Source organism: Pseudoliparis swirei, chromosome 10, assembly GCF_029220125.1.
Source record: "Pseudoliparis swirei isolate HS2019 ecotype Mariana Trench chromosome 10, NWPU_hadal_v1, whole genome shotgun sequence".
NCBI lineage: Eukaryota > Metazoa > Chordata > Actinopteri > Perciformes > Liparidae > Pseudoliparis > Pseudoliparis swirei.
The window spans coordinates 10,768,688-10,786,216 of NC_079397.1; the positions used below are offsets into that span (position 1 = coordinate 10,768,688).

General features: G+C 47.5%; 2 protein-coding genes across 2 annotated transcripts; both read right to left on the reverse strand.

Annotated features, from left to right (window-relative positions):
* Positions 1-61: 61 nt before the first annotated feature.
* Positions 62-14,625, reverse strand: kdm5a (lysine (K)-specific demethylase 5A). The gene is made up of 29 exons (XM_056425367.1): positions 12,961-14,625; positions 12,158-12,235; positions 11,574-11,696; positions 11,223-11,393; positions 10,801-10,974; positions 10,441-10,519; positions 10,228-10,319; positions 9,967-10,125; positions 9,636-9,755; positions 9,325-9,483; positions 8,364-8,545; positions 8,016-8,178; positions 7,788-7,907; positions 7,483-7,677; positions 7,087-7,268; positions 6,816-6,940; positions 6,565-6,715; positions 6,269-6,389; positions 5,965-6,141; positions 5,688-5,866; positions 5,450-5,588; positions 5,103-5,282; positions 4,382-4,942; positions 4,144-4,302; positions 3,736-3,864; positions 3,475-3,622; positions 3,149-3,369; positions 2,479-2,943; positions 62-1,043 (listed from the first exon to the last, which is right to left on the reverse strand). The coding sequence occupies exons 1-29, from the start codon at positions 13,105-13,107 to the stop codon at positions 699-701; spliced, it is 5,244 nt and encodes a 1,747-aa protein (XP_056281342.1). The 5' UTR covers positions 13,108-14,625; the 3' UTR covers positions 62-698.
* A 74-nt stretch (positions 14,626-14,699) lies between these two features.
* Positions 14,700-17,438, reverse strand: LOC130200820 (aldo-keto reductase family 1 member D1-like). The gene is made up of 9 exons (XM_056425372.1): positions 17,030-17,438; positions 16,729-16,896; positions 16,461-16,577; positions 16,267-16,344; positions 15,880-16,002; positions 15,531-15,640; positions 15,235-15,400; positions 15,021-15,103; positions 14,700-14,933 (listed from the first exon to the last, which is right to left on the reverse strand). Exons 1-9 carry the CDS (start codon positions 17,120-17,122, stop codon positions 14,891-14,893), a joined length of 981 nt encoding a protein of 326 aa, XP_056281347.1. The 5' UTR covers positions 17,123-17,438; the 3' UTR covers positions 14,700-14,890.
* Between the last annotated feature and the right edge of the window lie 91 nt (positions 17,439-17,529).

The following is a 17,529-nucleotide window of genomic DNA, read 5'->3' on the forward strand; positions in this document are numbered from 1 at the left end:
AAAGAAATAAAAAAATGGCTGAGATCATAGACTATGAATTTTAAAAAACATCACAATTAGCAATCATTTGACTAGGAATAGTTTATTAAAGGTGAGAAAACAAAAAAAGCCACAATCCATTTGTTTAATTGCTTAAAAGTATGTACATTATAAATAATTCCACTACATGACAACCATTTGTGTTTTTCCTAATCTGGAGTCCAACATATTGAGATGTTACTGACTGGAGGGCCACACAGAGGACAGAAGAAGGGGGGGGGGGGGGCACACATGTCCAGTAGACACATGTGTTTATTTGCCCGTTTGCACTGAATTACAACAGCTGGAGTATTTGTGTGTTTGACTGGAAGTAATTGTTCCGATGCCGTGCTATTGTTCCGGGGAGGACCAGGAAGTAGCTGGTGGATACCTCTAGACTTGAAAGTGTCGTGGGAGGAGTCTCGAGTGTGTACGGCGACAGCCGGACTCTCCTCCGACTTCCAGATGCAAGGTCATCTTCTTTCTTGTGCTCTTTACTCAAGGAGGTCGCAGAAACACATCTGGTTTGTCCCTCCTCATTCAGACTCATTCATCAAGAGCTTTTGTTTGACAGGTTGAGAGGCTGAACCCCTAGCCTGGGTCCTAGGTGTTGCCTGATGCTCATTGTGTGAGGTACAGTATTCGAGATGTGCTGTTTGTTGTTGTTGTTGTTTTGAGCGCTAACTGCCCTGCTGAGGCTCCTGCTGGTGAAGTAACGCGGCTGGGTTTAGATGAGAGGCGGCGGCGGCGTGAGACCACGAGGCCACGACGGACGGCGTCGCCTGCAGACTCTGCACGCCGCACATCGCCGTGGACAGCACCACGACGCTCTCCTCCTCCTCTTCCTCCTCCTCCTCCTCCTCCGCCGCCACCTCCTCCACGGTCATCCCCAACTCTCCGCCGGTGGCCTTGCCGCAGCAGTCCACGCAGATGTAGTCCTCGTTCTCCGCCATTTCGCACGACACGCCCACGCACACCTGGTGGAACCACTCGTCGCAGCCGCCGTCGCACTGCACCCAGTCCACCTGCGGACGCACGCAGACGCAGACACGTGCGGGAAAAGATCAGGACGGGTAACAAGAAAACGGTGTGACAAAAAACAAAACAAAAACACGTGGCTGTGGCTTGTCAAGCAAAACACTAAATTTGGTCCAGACAGCCTGCTTGAGTAATGTTTTACAGCAGCCGTTAAAGCCACCGGTCAGTCATTGTTTTTATTGATCTCATGTACCAGAGAACAGAGCTGAAACATAACTGGCAAACACTGATGAGACGGTCTTGTGTTTTACACATCATAATTTCCTCATCTCGCCTCCTCCCACTGAGCTTCAAGCCCCCCAGTTCCTCCGCTGTGATTAGCTGCCCCGATGGACAGCGACTGGCCACTGGTTCGCTCTCAACTCGGTGGGCCGTCTCTCCAGAGAGCACCACATACGCGTGTCCTGTTAATACGTGATGTGCAACTCTCCTTGAGGTGTTCCAGTGCTGTTATCAGCTGGTGATATACAATAAAGTTCCATGATGTTCGCTTTTTTTCCTTTTCTTCCTAAAGTGTTCGTGATTAACAAAAGAAAGCCGTGTCATTCACGGGGAAACACTTCGCTGGGCGTTTAAGACTTGTGAGGGCACGCTAACTTCTCGCGATGACAGTGTCAACCAGAATTTCCTCGGGGGGGCGGCGATGTTACAGCAGAGGGTCATTGAACCGATCTCACGGTCCTCCAACAGCATTGCAGGGTTACAGCTACATTTTAACACGGCATCGACAGTCGTCAGTCAGTCAGTCTGCACTCGACGGGGGAAGTTTGTACAAATTTGACCCGAAAACATAACATTGCGGAGGCATGAAATGAATAATATTTTTGTTTTGATATCACAGCTTTTAAATCACAGCAAACACATTTGGACCTGTGAAAATAGAGTGAACTTGTTTGTATCCGCTGAGTGAAACCGTAGTTTTCTCCGCATCGTCGTAAACTGCAACGTCTTTGAGTTTTGGACGTGTGGACACATCCCCCTGGGCTTTGGAAATCTGGGATTGTTTTTCCATTTTTAAGAAACTTATTGGAGGATTACACAAACATTGAAGTAATAGTTTCAGCAGTTCGGGACTCAATCGGACCTGATTGAGTCCACTGTTTCACATCGTGAAACGTATCACACAGATGTAGTCCGTATTCCTCGTAAATACACCGATTTAGATGAAGATTCAAAACATACATAACTCTTGAGTTTTAAAAACGTGCGCAGTCACATGTCCCCCTTTAACCTCTGTCAATTACTAACCTGGAACTGTCACTCATCTACGATCCCCCCCACCCCCTGTCCTCTTTTACGTAAACACAATCTCAAGGACTGAAACTCAGACTTCTATTTGTGGGAAAAGATGCATTCCATCATCTAATTGATCGCAACTTTCAGGAAGTATATTAGTTTCCAAAAGCAGTGACGAATGCTCACCTTATCTTTACAGGGTCTCTGGCAGGTCTTGGACGCGCACACGGCGTTCTCGTCGTTGGAGTCCTCGGCCCCGGACCAGTCATACTTGGAGGGAATGTCGAGAATCTTCTTCTCCTTCCTCTTCTCCACCCCTTCCCTGACGGTCTCTGCCTTGGCCGCCGCCTTCTCTTTTCTCTTCCTCTCCTTCTCCTCCTTGACCAACCGTTTGGCCACCTGCTTCATCTCCCGGTTCTTGTTGAGGTTGAGCTTTAGCTTCTTCTTCTTGGGTTTGCCCCCGAGGCCCAGTTCCAGACCGACCCTTTTCAGCTCCTTGGACTTGGCTGGTCTTATTTCGCCCATCGCCGAGGCTCCACCGGCGGCCAACAGCATGTGGTGGTGCTCGGCTCTTTCGAGCTTCCGTTTCCTCTTCTTCTCTGACTCTTTGAGCTTGAGCTTCAGAGGCTTCTCCATCAGAGAGTCGTCGGGCTGTGGAAAAGAAAATGCAGACCAAATGAGATCGTTATTTATAATTCTATACTTTCTCTAACCTAAAGTTGACCTATACATGATCTCAAAACACCTCATCAGAACCAACCAGAGCAATTGTATCAAACCCAAATCGAACATTTGGCCGCTACACAGCATTTGCCCAGGTGCGCCACCGGGTTGCATGATGGGATGACCTCCCTACCTCCATGACTTGCAGGAATCTCTCCTCGGAGGGAGGATGCGTGGCCTGCAGGATCCTCCAGATGTGCTGGGTCTCATCTAGGGACACCTCCAGCAGATCTCCCAGCATCATCAGCTCCTCCAGCTGGGCCTTCGCCTGCGGGGACAGCTCGAGCACCGGCGGCTCCAGGCTGCGAGGTATCAGAGGGGTCTTCCTGGGCTGCTTTCTGGGTGTGCTAATGTCTGAAATATTGTAAATATTTTGAGTGTGGGGGGTAATTAAATGTGTGTTACAAAAGCGGAATCATTTGTGAACCAAGGGATCTCAGTCAGTGACCGTGGCCTCACTTTGCACACAGGACTTGGAGGCCGAGGAGTAGGCGTGTTCGGCGCAGAAGGAGGGCGTGACAACCGGCCACATGTGACTGACCACCTCCTCGGACTTAACAGGAATCTCCTCATCGCAGAACAGGTAGGGCTTCACCTCGCCTGGGTCCTGCAACAAAACAAACACAAAACAGCGAGGAATTATAAAAAAATAAAAAAACACACCCTGCTTGTCGACAGGCGGCCTGAACAACAACAACAACAACCCCTCGCCTCGCATACCTTCATGTCATAACCGTAGGTCTCCCGTATGTCCTCGTCTGAGTCGGTCTCCTCGTCGTCGTAGTCCACGGATTGCCGAGGTGACGCGACTCTGCTGAACCCCGACTGCTGGAAGGTCTGGATGTGGCCCTGAGGAAGAGCAGAAACGCATCATCTCTTGTATTTGATGAGATCCTTCTATCGAGCAGGTTTATGGTTAATTTGCCTGATTTAATGGTTTAAAGTAGGTCCATTTATTCACATTAGAGAACCAGTCGTGTGGTTTACTTCACACATTAGTGCTCTCTTCTGGTGCATTCTATATTCTATACATGCAAAGCTCCAGTGGAAACCACAATAATTACCGTCCACACCACAAAACAGCATTCCTAGAGTCTCTCTGACGTACTGTACTGGAGCGGATATTACCTGCAAGTCCGGGTTGGCAGCAGCCTTCTGCAGCTCTGCATTGATGATCTTCTCCGTTTTCTCCCTCGCCGCCTGCTCCACCATGCGCTGACTCAGCACAGACAGCTTGGCCAGGGCTGAGGACAGCTCCTCCGTGGCCAGAGATTGACGCGCTCGGTCCTGGTGGGACAGTGAGACCAGCGTGAGGAAGGCCATTTAGTCGAGCTCAAAAGACAAACCCTGATCGGTCATCCCGTACCTGCCAGCTCATTGCCCTCTCCGTCAAACACTGGAGGGCTTCTCCTTCTGGGAGACGCAGCGGCAGTTTCTGCAGCGACACCAACAGCGACAGGATGGTCTCTAGTCTCGGCCTCCTGGACCTCTGACACAGCGGACACAGGAATTTGGAGTCTTTGCTATTGCTCTGCCAACCCACGCCCGCCTTCTTCTGAGTCCCCGTCTTCGGCAGGGGGACGCAGGCGCCGTGGAACCAGTCCTTGCAAAGCTCGCACTGCAACATGAAGCCGCTGGCCGTCTTTCGACACAGGCAGAATTTGACCTCCTCGATGCGGTCGGCCATGGCCATCTTGGCTAAATTGGCAGCGCGGAGAGAGTGGATGGCCTCCAGTTCTTTATGCTCTTTGGCTTTGAAGGCGGCGACGACGGTCGACGGGTCTCGCACATCTTCGAGGCTCTCCTCCAGGTCGCTGAGGGCGTCAGGGTCAAAGCCTCCCCTCTCCTTCTCCATGAGCTCCTTGACGCGTTTCCTTTTGCTCTTGCTGTTGCCGTAGATGCCGATGTCCACGCGAGGGCTGAGGACCTAAAGGATGAGGCGCAATAAGGACAGTCAACGAACCTTAAATGGTACATATGTGATCAGGAGACTCCACAGCCCTTACCCTTACTTACAACTACTATTTTTAAGATGTATACATCTGAGAGGCAAGCGTCAAATCAACTTTCTTTCCCTGGTGGCCCACCTGGAGCAGTGTGTACGTGGAGTTCTTCTTGAGGAAGGTGCGACCGGTCCTCTCCCTCCAGGCTCGAGCAGCGGCCACCTGAGACTCGACCTGGACCAGTGGATCGAGCCGGACGGGGATGGAGCGACCCCTGGCCAGCAGGCTCTCCAGCTGCTCCAGGTAAGCGTAGCTGTTGCCACTCTGTGTGAGGTGGAAACATAGCAGAAGAAGAAGTTAGAAACATTTCCATTGATGCCCATTATTCAGAGCAGCGAGACGCGGGTTAAATCTCAATCAAAGATCCTAAAAAAGGGAAACAAGGCTTTAGCTAGGGATCAGAGCTGATGTAGGGCACACATAGACGGTACCTGAATGGCGTCCACCTTAGATGTCCAGTCTTTAGCCTTCAGGAGGGCCTCTCTGAGGGCCAAGATATTAGGTAGGTATGCTGGAATGTTCCGAGCTTCCAGCATAATGCTCTCCAAGGTCACCATGCTGTGTCGGGGCCTGGGGGTTATTGCAGGAGAGACAGGCGTGGGACGGTCCATTAGGAAGGTGCAAACATCCCCATGGAGTCTTTCCAGATGTGTCTGTGTGAGAGCTCACCTGGCCTGCAGGCAGGCGCGGGCCTTATCCTCCCATCTCTCGGAAACCGTGAGGATCTCCTGCAGCTCGGCCATGGCCTTCTCCACCGCGTGGTGGGGAGCCAGGCCCACCCCAGAGTCGATCAACCTCTTCATCAGCTCCAGGGTGACGCGGTGAGGCTCGGCCAGCGTGACGCGCACCTAGGATACGATGAGGACGGCGCGGCGTTTACATGAGGCCCACGATTACAACATTGGTCCAAGCCACACACGGGTCCGAGGGCGTTGCAGTAGCCCACCTCGTCGAGCCAGCGGGCCTGCTGGAGCTCCTGTTTCAGCCGGGGCAGCTCTGGCAGCTCCACATCCAGGCCACTGCCCAGGTCCAATAGCGCCTGCAGCTTGGAGGAATCAGGCATTACGTCAGAGAGCGCCACCTGGGCTCGCTCGTGGAAGTCCTCCACATTCTCCAATAACTCCTGGGGACACAAGAAGCGACAGACGCATTGTGAGGAATAGGGAAAAGTAGAAATGAAGCAAGGTGTGACCTGTATTTCATTGATAACAGAGTTCCTGAGCCAGCACATAGGCATTGCGGAGACTCACCTTCACTTGTCTGGCCTGGCTGATGATGCAGGGCAGCCTGTAGAGCTGATCGACGAAGGCCTTGAGCTCATCCACCGTCAGCTTGGTACGGTTACGGCTGCTCTCGGAACGCAGACGGGTGCTGCGGACATGCATGTAAAAAAAACCTAACGGTTTAGTTCATCTTTGAACCGGAGCAGATGGAGTATTGATTTGCAAATGGAAATAAAAAATAAATGCCCATTCATGTTGGGTCATCAGTACATTGCTTTTCCGTTGGATGACATTAAGGCCCCTGTGTATCCATGTCCACTGACCTGTGCCGTTGTTTGCGGCTGAGCAGCAGCTGAGCGACAGAGGAGCACGTCTCTGCCTCTTTGACCATCTCTCTCAGACGTCGGAACAACACTTTCTCCGGATACTTCCTCTCCTCTGCGTCCTCCAGCAAAACCTTGAGCTCGATAAGATCTATGGGTCACATGGAAAAACAGATAGAGAAGAACTCATGCAACGGCACAGAGAGATGTACAACATGTACATATCGTGTAGTAGTAATTAATTGTGGAACCTTTCTTGTTTTTCTGGTCGGCAGCCAAGGCCTCTGTGACCCTCTTTGACCAGGTGTCATAAGACTGAGCCCGTGTCTTGACCCTATACAGCATGGACGGGAACTCCTCCAGATCATAGCGATACCTGAAATACATAACGCAGATATATATATATAAACACACTTGGGAAAGTGGTCAAATATACGTCAAAGCCCAAACCAACTGGCTTCATTGACAACGTGCGGCTCATGTTCACGCAGTGAGACATCGCTTGTATATCAGATCGCTTACCGGAGACACTTGTTCCCGAGCGGGCAGTCACAGAGCTCTGCTGCGTGGTTGAGACAGACCAGTCGGTCGGGGCTGCAGGAACAGGTCAGCGCAGACAGGAAACAGGTGGTCTTGCACTTGTAACACTGGCGCTCATCGTCGGGTAACAGTTCAAAAACCTCTTGCTCCGACGACAGCACCCCCTGTCAAGGAGGAGGGAGAGCACGGATGAAGTAATACTGAACAGACTGCGACAGCGTCAAACGTGACATTTGATAGGGGACACAGAAGAGGCCGGAGGCGAGCTATTAGCGGCAATCTGAAACGGCAGGTAAGGCACAAGTTCAACGCCAGATAACTGCTAATCACCCAGAACTTCTCTCAGCATGAGTTCAGCAAAAAGACAAAGACATTTACTTTCTCCTGGACAGCCAGTCGGAGTTTGGTCTCCTCTTCCATCATTTCTCCCATTTCCTTGAAGACGGCGGCGGCCAGCTCCACGTCGAGACTCTCCGGATCAGACGCCATCTTGCACAGCAGCTCCTCGTGGGAGAAGACGCAGTAGCGGTGGAGGCGTCGGTAATGGGCCACACACTGACGACCCATCGGTAACTACGGGAGGGCGCGTGCGAAAGACGAATGAGCACATTCAACGAACAAAACCTTTCAGTGTATACATTTTGTTATTATTAATAAGAATAAGTATTGGTTTTCCCCCTCACCCAGTCAGCGGTGCAGAAGTTAACGGCCTCCGCGAAGTTGTAGCCCTGGTTGAAGCCGCTGTGATAGGCCCGGGGGAAGGTCACCACAAACTCCCCTGCACACTGATTGGTCCTGTACACCTGCGGGAGGAAATATGCACACGTGCGTCACTGATAACCGACATGGACCACGCGGCCAACAACGAATCAGATCTAACCCCACCAAACATCACGGCTCAGACTACATACGGGGACGCCGTGCTCCATGAGGACGTTGGGATTCATGATGGTGACCAGTTGATGGAGGAGATCCGGCTGGGAGTCAAACAGCTCTGGAGCCAGCTTTTTCATCACGGCCTCAAGCTTTTCTGCCGCGGAGGCCGGCACTCCGTACCACGTCTTCGGTTCACCCCTGGAGGACAGAGGAACGAATTAACGTTCATGAGAACAAAGATATTCCGCTGATGCCCTTTTTCAAAGAAGCAAACAAGTGGAACAGGATATGGTCAGTTTTTACGAGCATGAATAATTCACGAATGTTATCTGCAGGATGTTCTGCTGTAGTCACCAACCATACATGTGTCAGAATTGTCTCACCAGTGCAGGAAGTTTATGGAGTAGCTCCAGTGGTCCTCGATGTGCCAGCAGAATGAGGAGAAACACATGCCCACATAGAGCCAGGGCACCTTCATACCCGAGATGTCCACGTTGATGTGGGTGAGCACCGACTGCTCCAGCACTGGCATGTTATTCAGGTTCCAGCCTGAGTTGGCATACTCCTAAAAGAAGAAGAAACAAAGTGCTTTTTTTCTCATTTCAGGGCAAATGTCATATTTTTACTTAACCCTCCTGTTACCTTAGGGTCAATTTGACCCCATTCAATGTTTAATGTCGGTGTTCTTTCGAGGTCAATTTGACCCCAGGCTGTTTTTCACTGTGTCAAACATATAAGAAATATAAACTTTTTTATATATTTAAAGGGCTATTTAGGTAGTCAACAAACAAACATAAAGTACCTCACACTTAAACTTGGAAAACAATATTAATTCTAATAATTTTCTGGAGGTTTTAATTGCTGGGGTCAAATTGACCCCAAGGGTAAAATATGTCAGTAAATATAAAGGTAACAGGAGGGTTAAACATTGAATGGGGTCAAATTGACCCTAAGATAACAGGAGGGTTAAACATTGAATGGGGTCAAATTGACCCTAAGGTAACAGGAGGGTTAAACATTGAATGGGGTCAAATTGACCCTAAGGTAACAGGAGGGTTAATGTACCGCCATGAAGTAAAAAAAGAAAAAAAAGCTTTAAGGCGATCTGTGAGATGAAAGTCTGAGGAATAAATTACCCTGGTAATGCCTTTAGGACCCAGGGGCATCCTCATCAAAAAGTACTTTGCTGGTTATAAATCTCTAATAGAAAGTTCAAGAAAATAAAAAGCTGGGCTTCTATTAAAGCTCAACGTGAAAAACATAAACATAAGAATCTCAGACGACACAAACCCCAAACGTACACTTGGAACAGCTTACGGAAACACAAAGTAACTATCCTCTCACCTCCTCGTCTCCTATTAGCCTTCTTTTACCGCCCCGGACCGGAAAGCCGCTGCCCACTTCCTTGGAGCTGATGTCCGCTCCGTACTCCACGATGACATCCTCCTCGATGCTGCTGACCAGGCGCCAGAACTCTTTCTCCACCAACTCCGTGGGGACCATCTGGAGGCACAAAGGCGTAAATAATGAAATGGCCTGCCTTGGCTGCGACACGTTTAACCTCTCATTGTTAGAGCACGGCGCGTGAGAGCCAGACGATGTGAAAGGACACCGATGGAAGCAGCACGCCCGCTCGCTGAGTGGATGTTACATACGTGAACGGGCATGTTGAAGTAGTCAGACTTGAAGTGGTCGGCCATTTCGCCAAAGCTCTGCAGACTGTACTCCCTCACTGCCTGCTCGAAGCCAAATGCCTCCCTGGGTTTACTGCACTCCTGTGAAGGAATAGAAATAATAGAAATGTACATAATTTGCATGATGCATATGGGGTTGAATATGGCATAGAGAGAGGGGGACATTAATAACAACTCTTATCATTCGTTAGATGAATAGAATAGCTCGAAAAGACATTCAGTTTTAGACTGAATCTGAAATTGATCAATTCATTTATTTGATCTTTCTTTTAAAATGTTTGACCCGTCTCACCTCGGCAACACACTTTGGGCAGCGCCAGTCCCCCTTGGGGACGTCCTGTAGAGGCGGGATGAGGCAGAAGGTGTGGTAGCTGTCGTCACAGCCGTCGCACAGCAGGAGCCGGTCCTCCTCGTCGCCCCGGCCACACACCAGGCAAAGGTACAGGTCGATCTGCGGGGAAATCGCCGCAGAACACAAGCCGGTGGTCACGACCCAGAGTTCCTCGCAGGCGCAATGAACACCAACCACCAAGGAAGATGGACCGGCACTCACAAAGTTGACCTCCAGGGTCTCTTTCCGTGGTCTCATTTTAATGGCGAAGGCCTGGGCTTTGAGGTGACGCTGCTTCTTGCTGAATCCGTCATCTAAAGAAAGGGGGAAAGCGGCGGAGTGTGAGAGTAGAATTACTCTGCAGTAACACTGCTGACTTTGTGCTCAGTGTCAGCCGTGTGTTCAAAATATGGGTCAACCAAGACCGATACTTACCAGCTGACACAATCTCCAAGCCAACCATCTTGGGATTTGTTCCAAAGATCTTGAGGCCTTTTGGCTCCTTGTTTTCCCTCTAGAGAAACACAACAACATCAGACTGAAACAACGGGACCCTGCTAGAAGGCCAAATGTTAGACAGCTGAAAAAGGGGATGCTCACATCAGAAGGACTGAATGTTAAAGGAATAAATTACACTATGTAAATTACTTTTAAATCATATTCAACTAGAAAGGTTATTAAATATAACTAACCACTTATTACACTTTTGAGATCAGCTTGGCAAAACGTTCATGAGGTGTGTAATGATCTCCTACCCCAAGTATATATACTACAAAAGTCTTTTTACCCATTTACCTCAGACTTAAGGCGCCTGGAGCGTCTCTCAGGCAGAAGCCGTTCTTTAGTCTGCATTGCATCACCCTCTCCATCTTTTTCCTCCTCCTCCTCCTCTTCCTCGTCTGCCTCCTCACCGACTCCCTCATCCACCTCTTCTTCGTCGTCTATTTCCTCGTATAGGCGCTGGATGCCCTGGTTGGAGAAAGGAGGAAAGTGAAAAAACTAGTTTTCAAGGTCTTTTGAAGCCTTTTGAAAGCCTTTGCCATTATGTGTGTGAATTGATTAGCTTTGGTTAATATGCCGTAATATAAAACAGTTCTAGTTGGAAAATTCAGAGTGACACTGGGTCAAAAACCCTAAAGAACTCAATAAAAACAAAAAAGCAGAATAGATTCACCCACTCAGACTGTGTTAGCTTCGGTTAAATGAGCAGCACTCACAGTCAGCGTTGCCCCAGACTGAAAGAGTTCATAAGGATAAAGGATCCTCTCATAGTGGGAGCGCAGCAGCGAGCCGGTGCCTTTCCCAGCTGGGAAGCCCATCCTGCTGGCCACCTTGGACCACCTCTTTTCCTTACACGCGGTCTCAAAACCCCCCTCGGAGGACACGATCTGAAACACACAGGTGTCCGGTGTGAGCATTTATACGAGCTTTAAGGACAACAGCAACACTTAACAGCCAATTGCAAAGCAACTGCTCAACACACAGGAATCTGGTTAGAATCAAAGCTATATAGTTTGTCAAAAACCAACAGTATAGTCCCCCCCCCAAAAAAAATTATCTTTGTTCACCTTGCTGAGCTGATAGAGGTCCAGCACTTTTCTCTCCACATGAGGAAATCGGGTCTTGGATCCCTGCAGCTCCCAGAACTTTGCGATTTGATCCAGAAAGTTGAGCTTCACCCGCGTGAGGGCCTGGACAGGCGGGAGAGACAGCAGAGAGGACTCTAAATGCAGCGCACTGTTCTGCTCTTATGAACACTGGACACCTCAGGCAAAATGACATTTGAATGGCCGCACACTGATACGCCACCACACTGTGAAGACCTTAGAACCCCGACAAAGGAGCTGCCTGCTGCTCTCGCTTTACACTCTGCACACGCTAAACAACATTTATGGGAATAGGAGGCTTGAAGAAACAAGCCGCTCAACAGGTGCAAGGCAGAAGACATTGTAGGTGGAGTCTGCATAGCTTGTAGCATAGTGAGCTCAGCACATCTCAAAGCAGCGTTTCCTGGTATCTCCTAAACACGCCGATCAAAATGCACAGCACATAATTTCCAACCATATGTCCCTCTGGCTGCTATTCATAAAACAGCGCCTGTGACCTCCGGTATTATCGTGGTGGCTGTCTGCAACGTCTTCGCAAAACTCACCTCAAGTTCATTCAGTCTTTGTACTCGAGGAGTGAAGTGGAAGTTGCGCACGTCGCAGGCAAAGGGAGGCTGCCAGTCCTGATGGACAAGAAAAAAGGACACATTCAAATGAGGAAATGACAGCAGCAACAACACTGAAACTTGAAGGGCAGAACATGACTATTTATTACATAATACTCACACACACAGAATAAGTATACACACTCGTCTACAAAGTGCAGTTTGGAGCCTATTTTCTACAGGACCACTTCGGCATAAATAATGAAAATGTAAAGATATATATACATGAAAATATAATGCAAATATATATATATAATGTATATCCTGGAAGAGTATTGATGTTTGCTGGCCACGCGGACACATAGGACATGTAAATGCACTTGAGTGAATGCTGGCGGGTCTGTATAACAGCATCAATATTGCTTTATAATCGGACAGGCCTGCAGTGTCGCATCTTCGCAGCTAACGTCACAATCACGGTGCCGTGAACTCGACTCGCGACGAGGAAAAACCAAAACAAAGGAATGGTGACCGGAACTGTTGAATACATTTCGCCCTTATGCACAAACTTTTATGGCTATTTAAAATAAAAGGGAAACCAAAAAAGGTCACCGAAGTACACAATGTGCACCGTTTTGAGTGCGAATAAAATGAGCCATATTTGCCCTCTATTGGCGTAAAGGGAACTATTCACGTCGGTGCCTCTCGCAGGCCCGGGCGAACCGCCTCCGTCTACGCAGGAGCATAACAGACACATCATCGGAGGCTTTATTTCCATGTTGGATATTAAGATGAGAGTTTACCTCGGGGGGTCGGATCTTGCAGATGCCCGTTTTCTCTGCAATGGGTCGGATCTTGTTGATGTAACCTAAAGGGTCCGAGAAATCCTCCCAGCTCGGCTCAAACACCGGGCATTCTGGAGGGGGCACGAACTCAGCAAATGCCGACATGTTGGTGAGGTGCAAGTGAAACACACTTTAAAAAAAACAACAAAAATAGTTTTGGATTAAAAAAAAGAAGGAAATGCGCCGAGTTGAGCTCAACAGTCCATGATTATGTCCAATAAGTGTCGTCTTTGGGAACTTCCTCTGTTTCCGTCATGATCCTTCAAAAAATCCCCGAATAACTATTCACTTCACTGTCATGGCATCCCGCTCGCGAACCACCGCCTGGTTTGAAGGTGAATGCATGGACACAACAACAAGAGCCGCGGATGATCAGCGTGTTGCCATCGTCCGTAAACAGGCCGGGCCGGGCCAAGCCGGGTCGGGGATCACCACCACCACTCCCCTACCTGGGACGCAGAGCAGGGTTTGTCCGAAGCGCCATCTCGTTCCTTCTCGACAAGAAAAAAACCGACAACTTCCCAAATCCACTCCGCGGTGAGGACCTGGCCCGATGGGGGCGATCACGGGATTAGAAAATAAGTTTGAAAACAAAACCACCCCGGCTTTGACATCGCACCGCTAGCATCGCTCCGTCTATGTACCTGTGCAATGCGTGGTTTCTTCGCGATGATGCATTTCCAACAAACTTGGATGGATTAGTCCCTCGGCTAGCTGCTGATGTCCATCAGCTAACGTAATCACGCGTCCCAAAAAACGAATATGTCGCCTCCACGTCCGCTGCTTCGAGCATCTGAGAGCTACGAACCGGGGGTGGACCACAACAAGGAGGAGGCTAGCGGGCTTGTTTACTCGGTGCCCTCATTCATTGACGCGTCGAAGGGGCAGATGAAACTAGCACACGGCTAATCTCGTTTTGCTGCTTATTGCGCAGCTAACATTGACGTGCGCTGAGAAAGTCGCGTGAGCGGGACAGTCCGCCGTGGATTCGGTGGGGGAATCGGTATCACGTAGAAAAAGGGGCTCTGATCCCGTCGCGTTGTCCTGTCGGGTGTCCCTTCTCGTGTATTATTACGTCGTCCACGGGTGGTGTATCCGCATTAGCCAACGTGCTAGCTACAACTAGCAAGGTTGGATTGCTGTTGTGGTGCCTTCAACAACAATCGGAAACGTCTTACTACTTCCGAGTTCGCAGGTTGAGTCAACGGCAGTGCATTGCCTGGACATTTAAATCTGCAACAACTCTTTCCTAGAAACGGCGAATAACGGCTGTTATCGTGTAATCAGTAAAACGAAGTAAAAACAATGATACACTGTTTTATAACTAGGTATACCGGTGGTCGCATTACTTGTTACTATCTCGACGCCAGGCGTTGAGTGTAACCGTATACCTTTCAATAGATTTTCACCACTTTTCTGGACGCTTCATTTGGCATAACAGAAAATGTCCCATGGCACTTGAAGGCATCACTTTGATAGCGAGGTTCGCGTTACATTTCAGCCGAATACGTGATTTTATTTACTATTTCCTGCTCAATCTATAATGTCACCCTCATAAATAGCCGTCGTTGTAAAAAATACAACAACAATGACCGATTTCGGTTTGTAGAACAGCTTACAAATGGCAGGAGCAATCGTCCACTTCCGTCGAGAATGTGTTTTCCATAATGTCTTTAAATCAACCACAAAGACTTGCATTGAAAATAGAACAGTAACACAATATGGTCTTTAATTCAATAACTTTCATTATTAATGTAAAGTATACATCAGAAATAATTCATGAAATGCACGATAAAAGTACTACCAAAATGATTTTGAGGTAAAGGCACACAATGGGAAAGCCTGCTGATTTGAACAGATGTAATTGAAGTCTTGACATCTGTGGGAGCTAGTAGTCGTCGTGAAATGGATACTCTGGGTGATCAGACCACCTGATGAGTCAATACATAGTATTTATTAATTTATGTCTTACAGGAACACAACATCCCTCACAGTATTGTAGCCGGCCATATACTCACATGAGAAGCTCCACAAAACGAATGTTCTTGTTCAATCCCTCAATTGTCTTCATCTCAGCATCAGAAAGAGAGAAGTTGAATATCTGCAGTATTTAAAATATATATATAATTTCAAAACACAATTGATTTATTTCCTGTTTTTCTAGAGGATCTGTTGCAGACTCGATACCCAGCATGCTCAATGGTTGTCTAAGATGATGCCATATAAACCAACCTGAAAGTTCTCCTTAATGCGAGCAGGGCTGAAGCTCTTTGGAATGACCACCACACCTCGCTGCACATTGAACCTCAATGCCACCTGGGCTGTGTTCTTGTTATACTTTTTAGCAATTGATGTCAGCAACTCATCTTCCAACAATGGGGGACATTTTAGGTTTACCCTGTTGAAAAAAATGGCATTTTATGATGACACTGAATGTGAATGTTAATGATTTAGTTGTATCCTCGAAGACAGTGACTTTTAGAAGTGACAGGTTAACTAGATGTAATAAAAGCTGTTCTCTCCCATACCACGATGCATCTCTAGATGTCCCCAGAGGGCTGTATCCCACGATGACAATATCTTTCTGCTGACAGTACTCAAGTAACTTTGGCTGAGTGAAATAGGGATGGCATTCAACCTGTATTTAAAAAGGAGAGGGTGAATTATTCAGGTGAGTTTTAATTCACATTCTTGTTTATTTGCAAGGCTAGTTTTCTGAGGACATCGCTACAGTTTAAAATTATATTTGTTTAGCCCACTACTAAATCTTTGAGGCATTTTCTTGTTTGTCTAAGATTTATTTTCCATTATCCACATTTGAATGTATTTGTTTGATTTGCCTTATCACCAGATGATGTGCTACAATCCTGTGTTTACCTGGTTTGACACAGGCTTGTGTTTCAGCCCAGGTTTGTTTAGGATCAACTCAAGTTGTCTCTTGTTGAAGTTGGAAACTCCAAGAGACTTTATTAGTCCAGTGTCTTTGCAAGCCTCCAAAGCCTGTCCACATCGTAAAAGAAATCAGTCACAAAGTTAGACTTTGAACCCAAACATTTCACAGGCACACAACACAAGGAAACTGGCCTTCAGCACTTCTATTACTTATTGGTATTTCTTTCTGTCATTCTCTATACCTATCATCTTAATGTAATATGGGTGGGAATGAATGAATTTACAGAATTGAGCAGAGAGAAAAGGCAGAGCTGTGTGTCAGATTAAATTGTTTTAAGTATAGTCAGTGCTCTCTTTAAATTCTTTACTTACCTCCCATGTTGCACAGAGATCTGTCTCGTGGTAAATCCACTTCCCGTTCCCATCTTTGGGGTAAAATGTATCTCCTGGCTTCAGAAAATGAATAAAAATTCAGCGAGGGGAAATCAACCCAGCAATGAGTATTAATCAAATATAATAAAGAAACAAAAAATATTTTTGAAATGTGACATTACATATATCCATACCTTGAAAGCTGTGGGCATTTCTACAATGTAGAGGTCTACATAATCCAGCTGTAAGGTCTTCAACGTTTTCTCCAAAGCTGGTCGAACAAGATCTGGTGAATGGAACGTGTTCCACAACTGCATGATCAGTGCAGATGGAAAATGTATGAGTTGTTGTGTATCAGTAACTTTACAGCCAAGATGTTTTTTTTGCGGGCTCAAGTTAGCTGGGCATGCCAAAACAGGAAAGCTTTTAATACGCTTGCACATACAAGCAAACTTTTCAAACCTTCCCACAGTAGAAGATGTCCTCTCTCGTCACAGTTCCATCTGCAATTGTGTCCCTTATAGCTTGTCCCACCTCATGTTCATTAAAGTAGACCAACGCCCCATCAAGGTGTCTGTACCCTGTTTCAATTGCCAATTTGACTGATTCGTATGCAGTTCCCTTTGGGGTCTATAAAAAAAAGGATATTGAATAATATCCTAGAAGATCATTTGGGGTGAAACATTATTTTGATTGTGTGACATGTACATGTAAGTTATTAATGAATGTCCTAGAAGCAATCTGGTTCAATCGTGTGTCTTACCTTGCGGGGATCTCCATAAGTTCCCAGTCCCATTAACGGTATGCTGTTTCCATCACTCAGAGGAATGGAGTGACTCTCAGCTGTCAAGTCCATGCTCTTCAAAGTGTGAGTCGTCAAGGGCAAACCTACCCAGTGCTTCAATATGTATCTTTATTCGAAGTCCCAGAATAAATCAATGGCACATATTGACACAGTTATTGAGGCCTGTCTTGTTGCTCTTTGATCACTGCTAAGACTCCTCCCAAATACAGAGACCATCCTCCACTTTAGGATCCTCCCACCTTAACTGGCAAATAACAGAGTGATAACTAAAACAAACATAACAGATGAACCAAACTTATCTAACACACTCACATCTATAAAGAGGGTTGATAATGAAAATTTAAATACACATTGGTGACCACTGGTTGAAAATGAACAATTTCGAGTTGCTTCCCCATAGAATGTAGTTTGGCCCTAATCGGGCCCTGTAGCTTTAAAGCACCGTGGTGCAGTCTGGG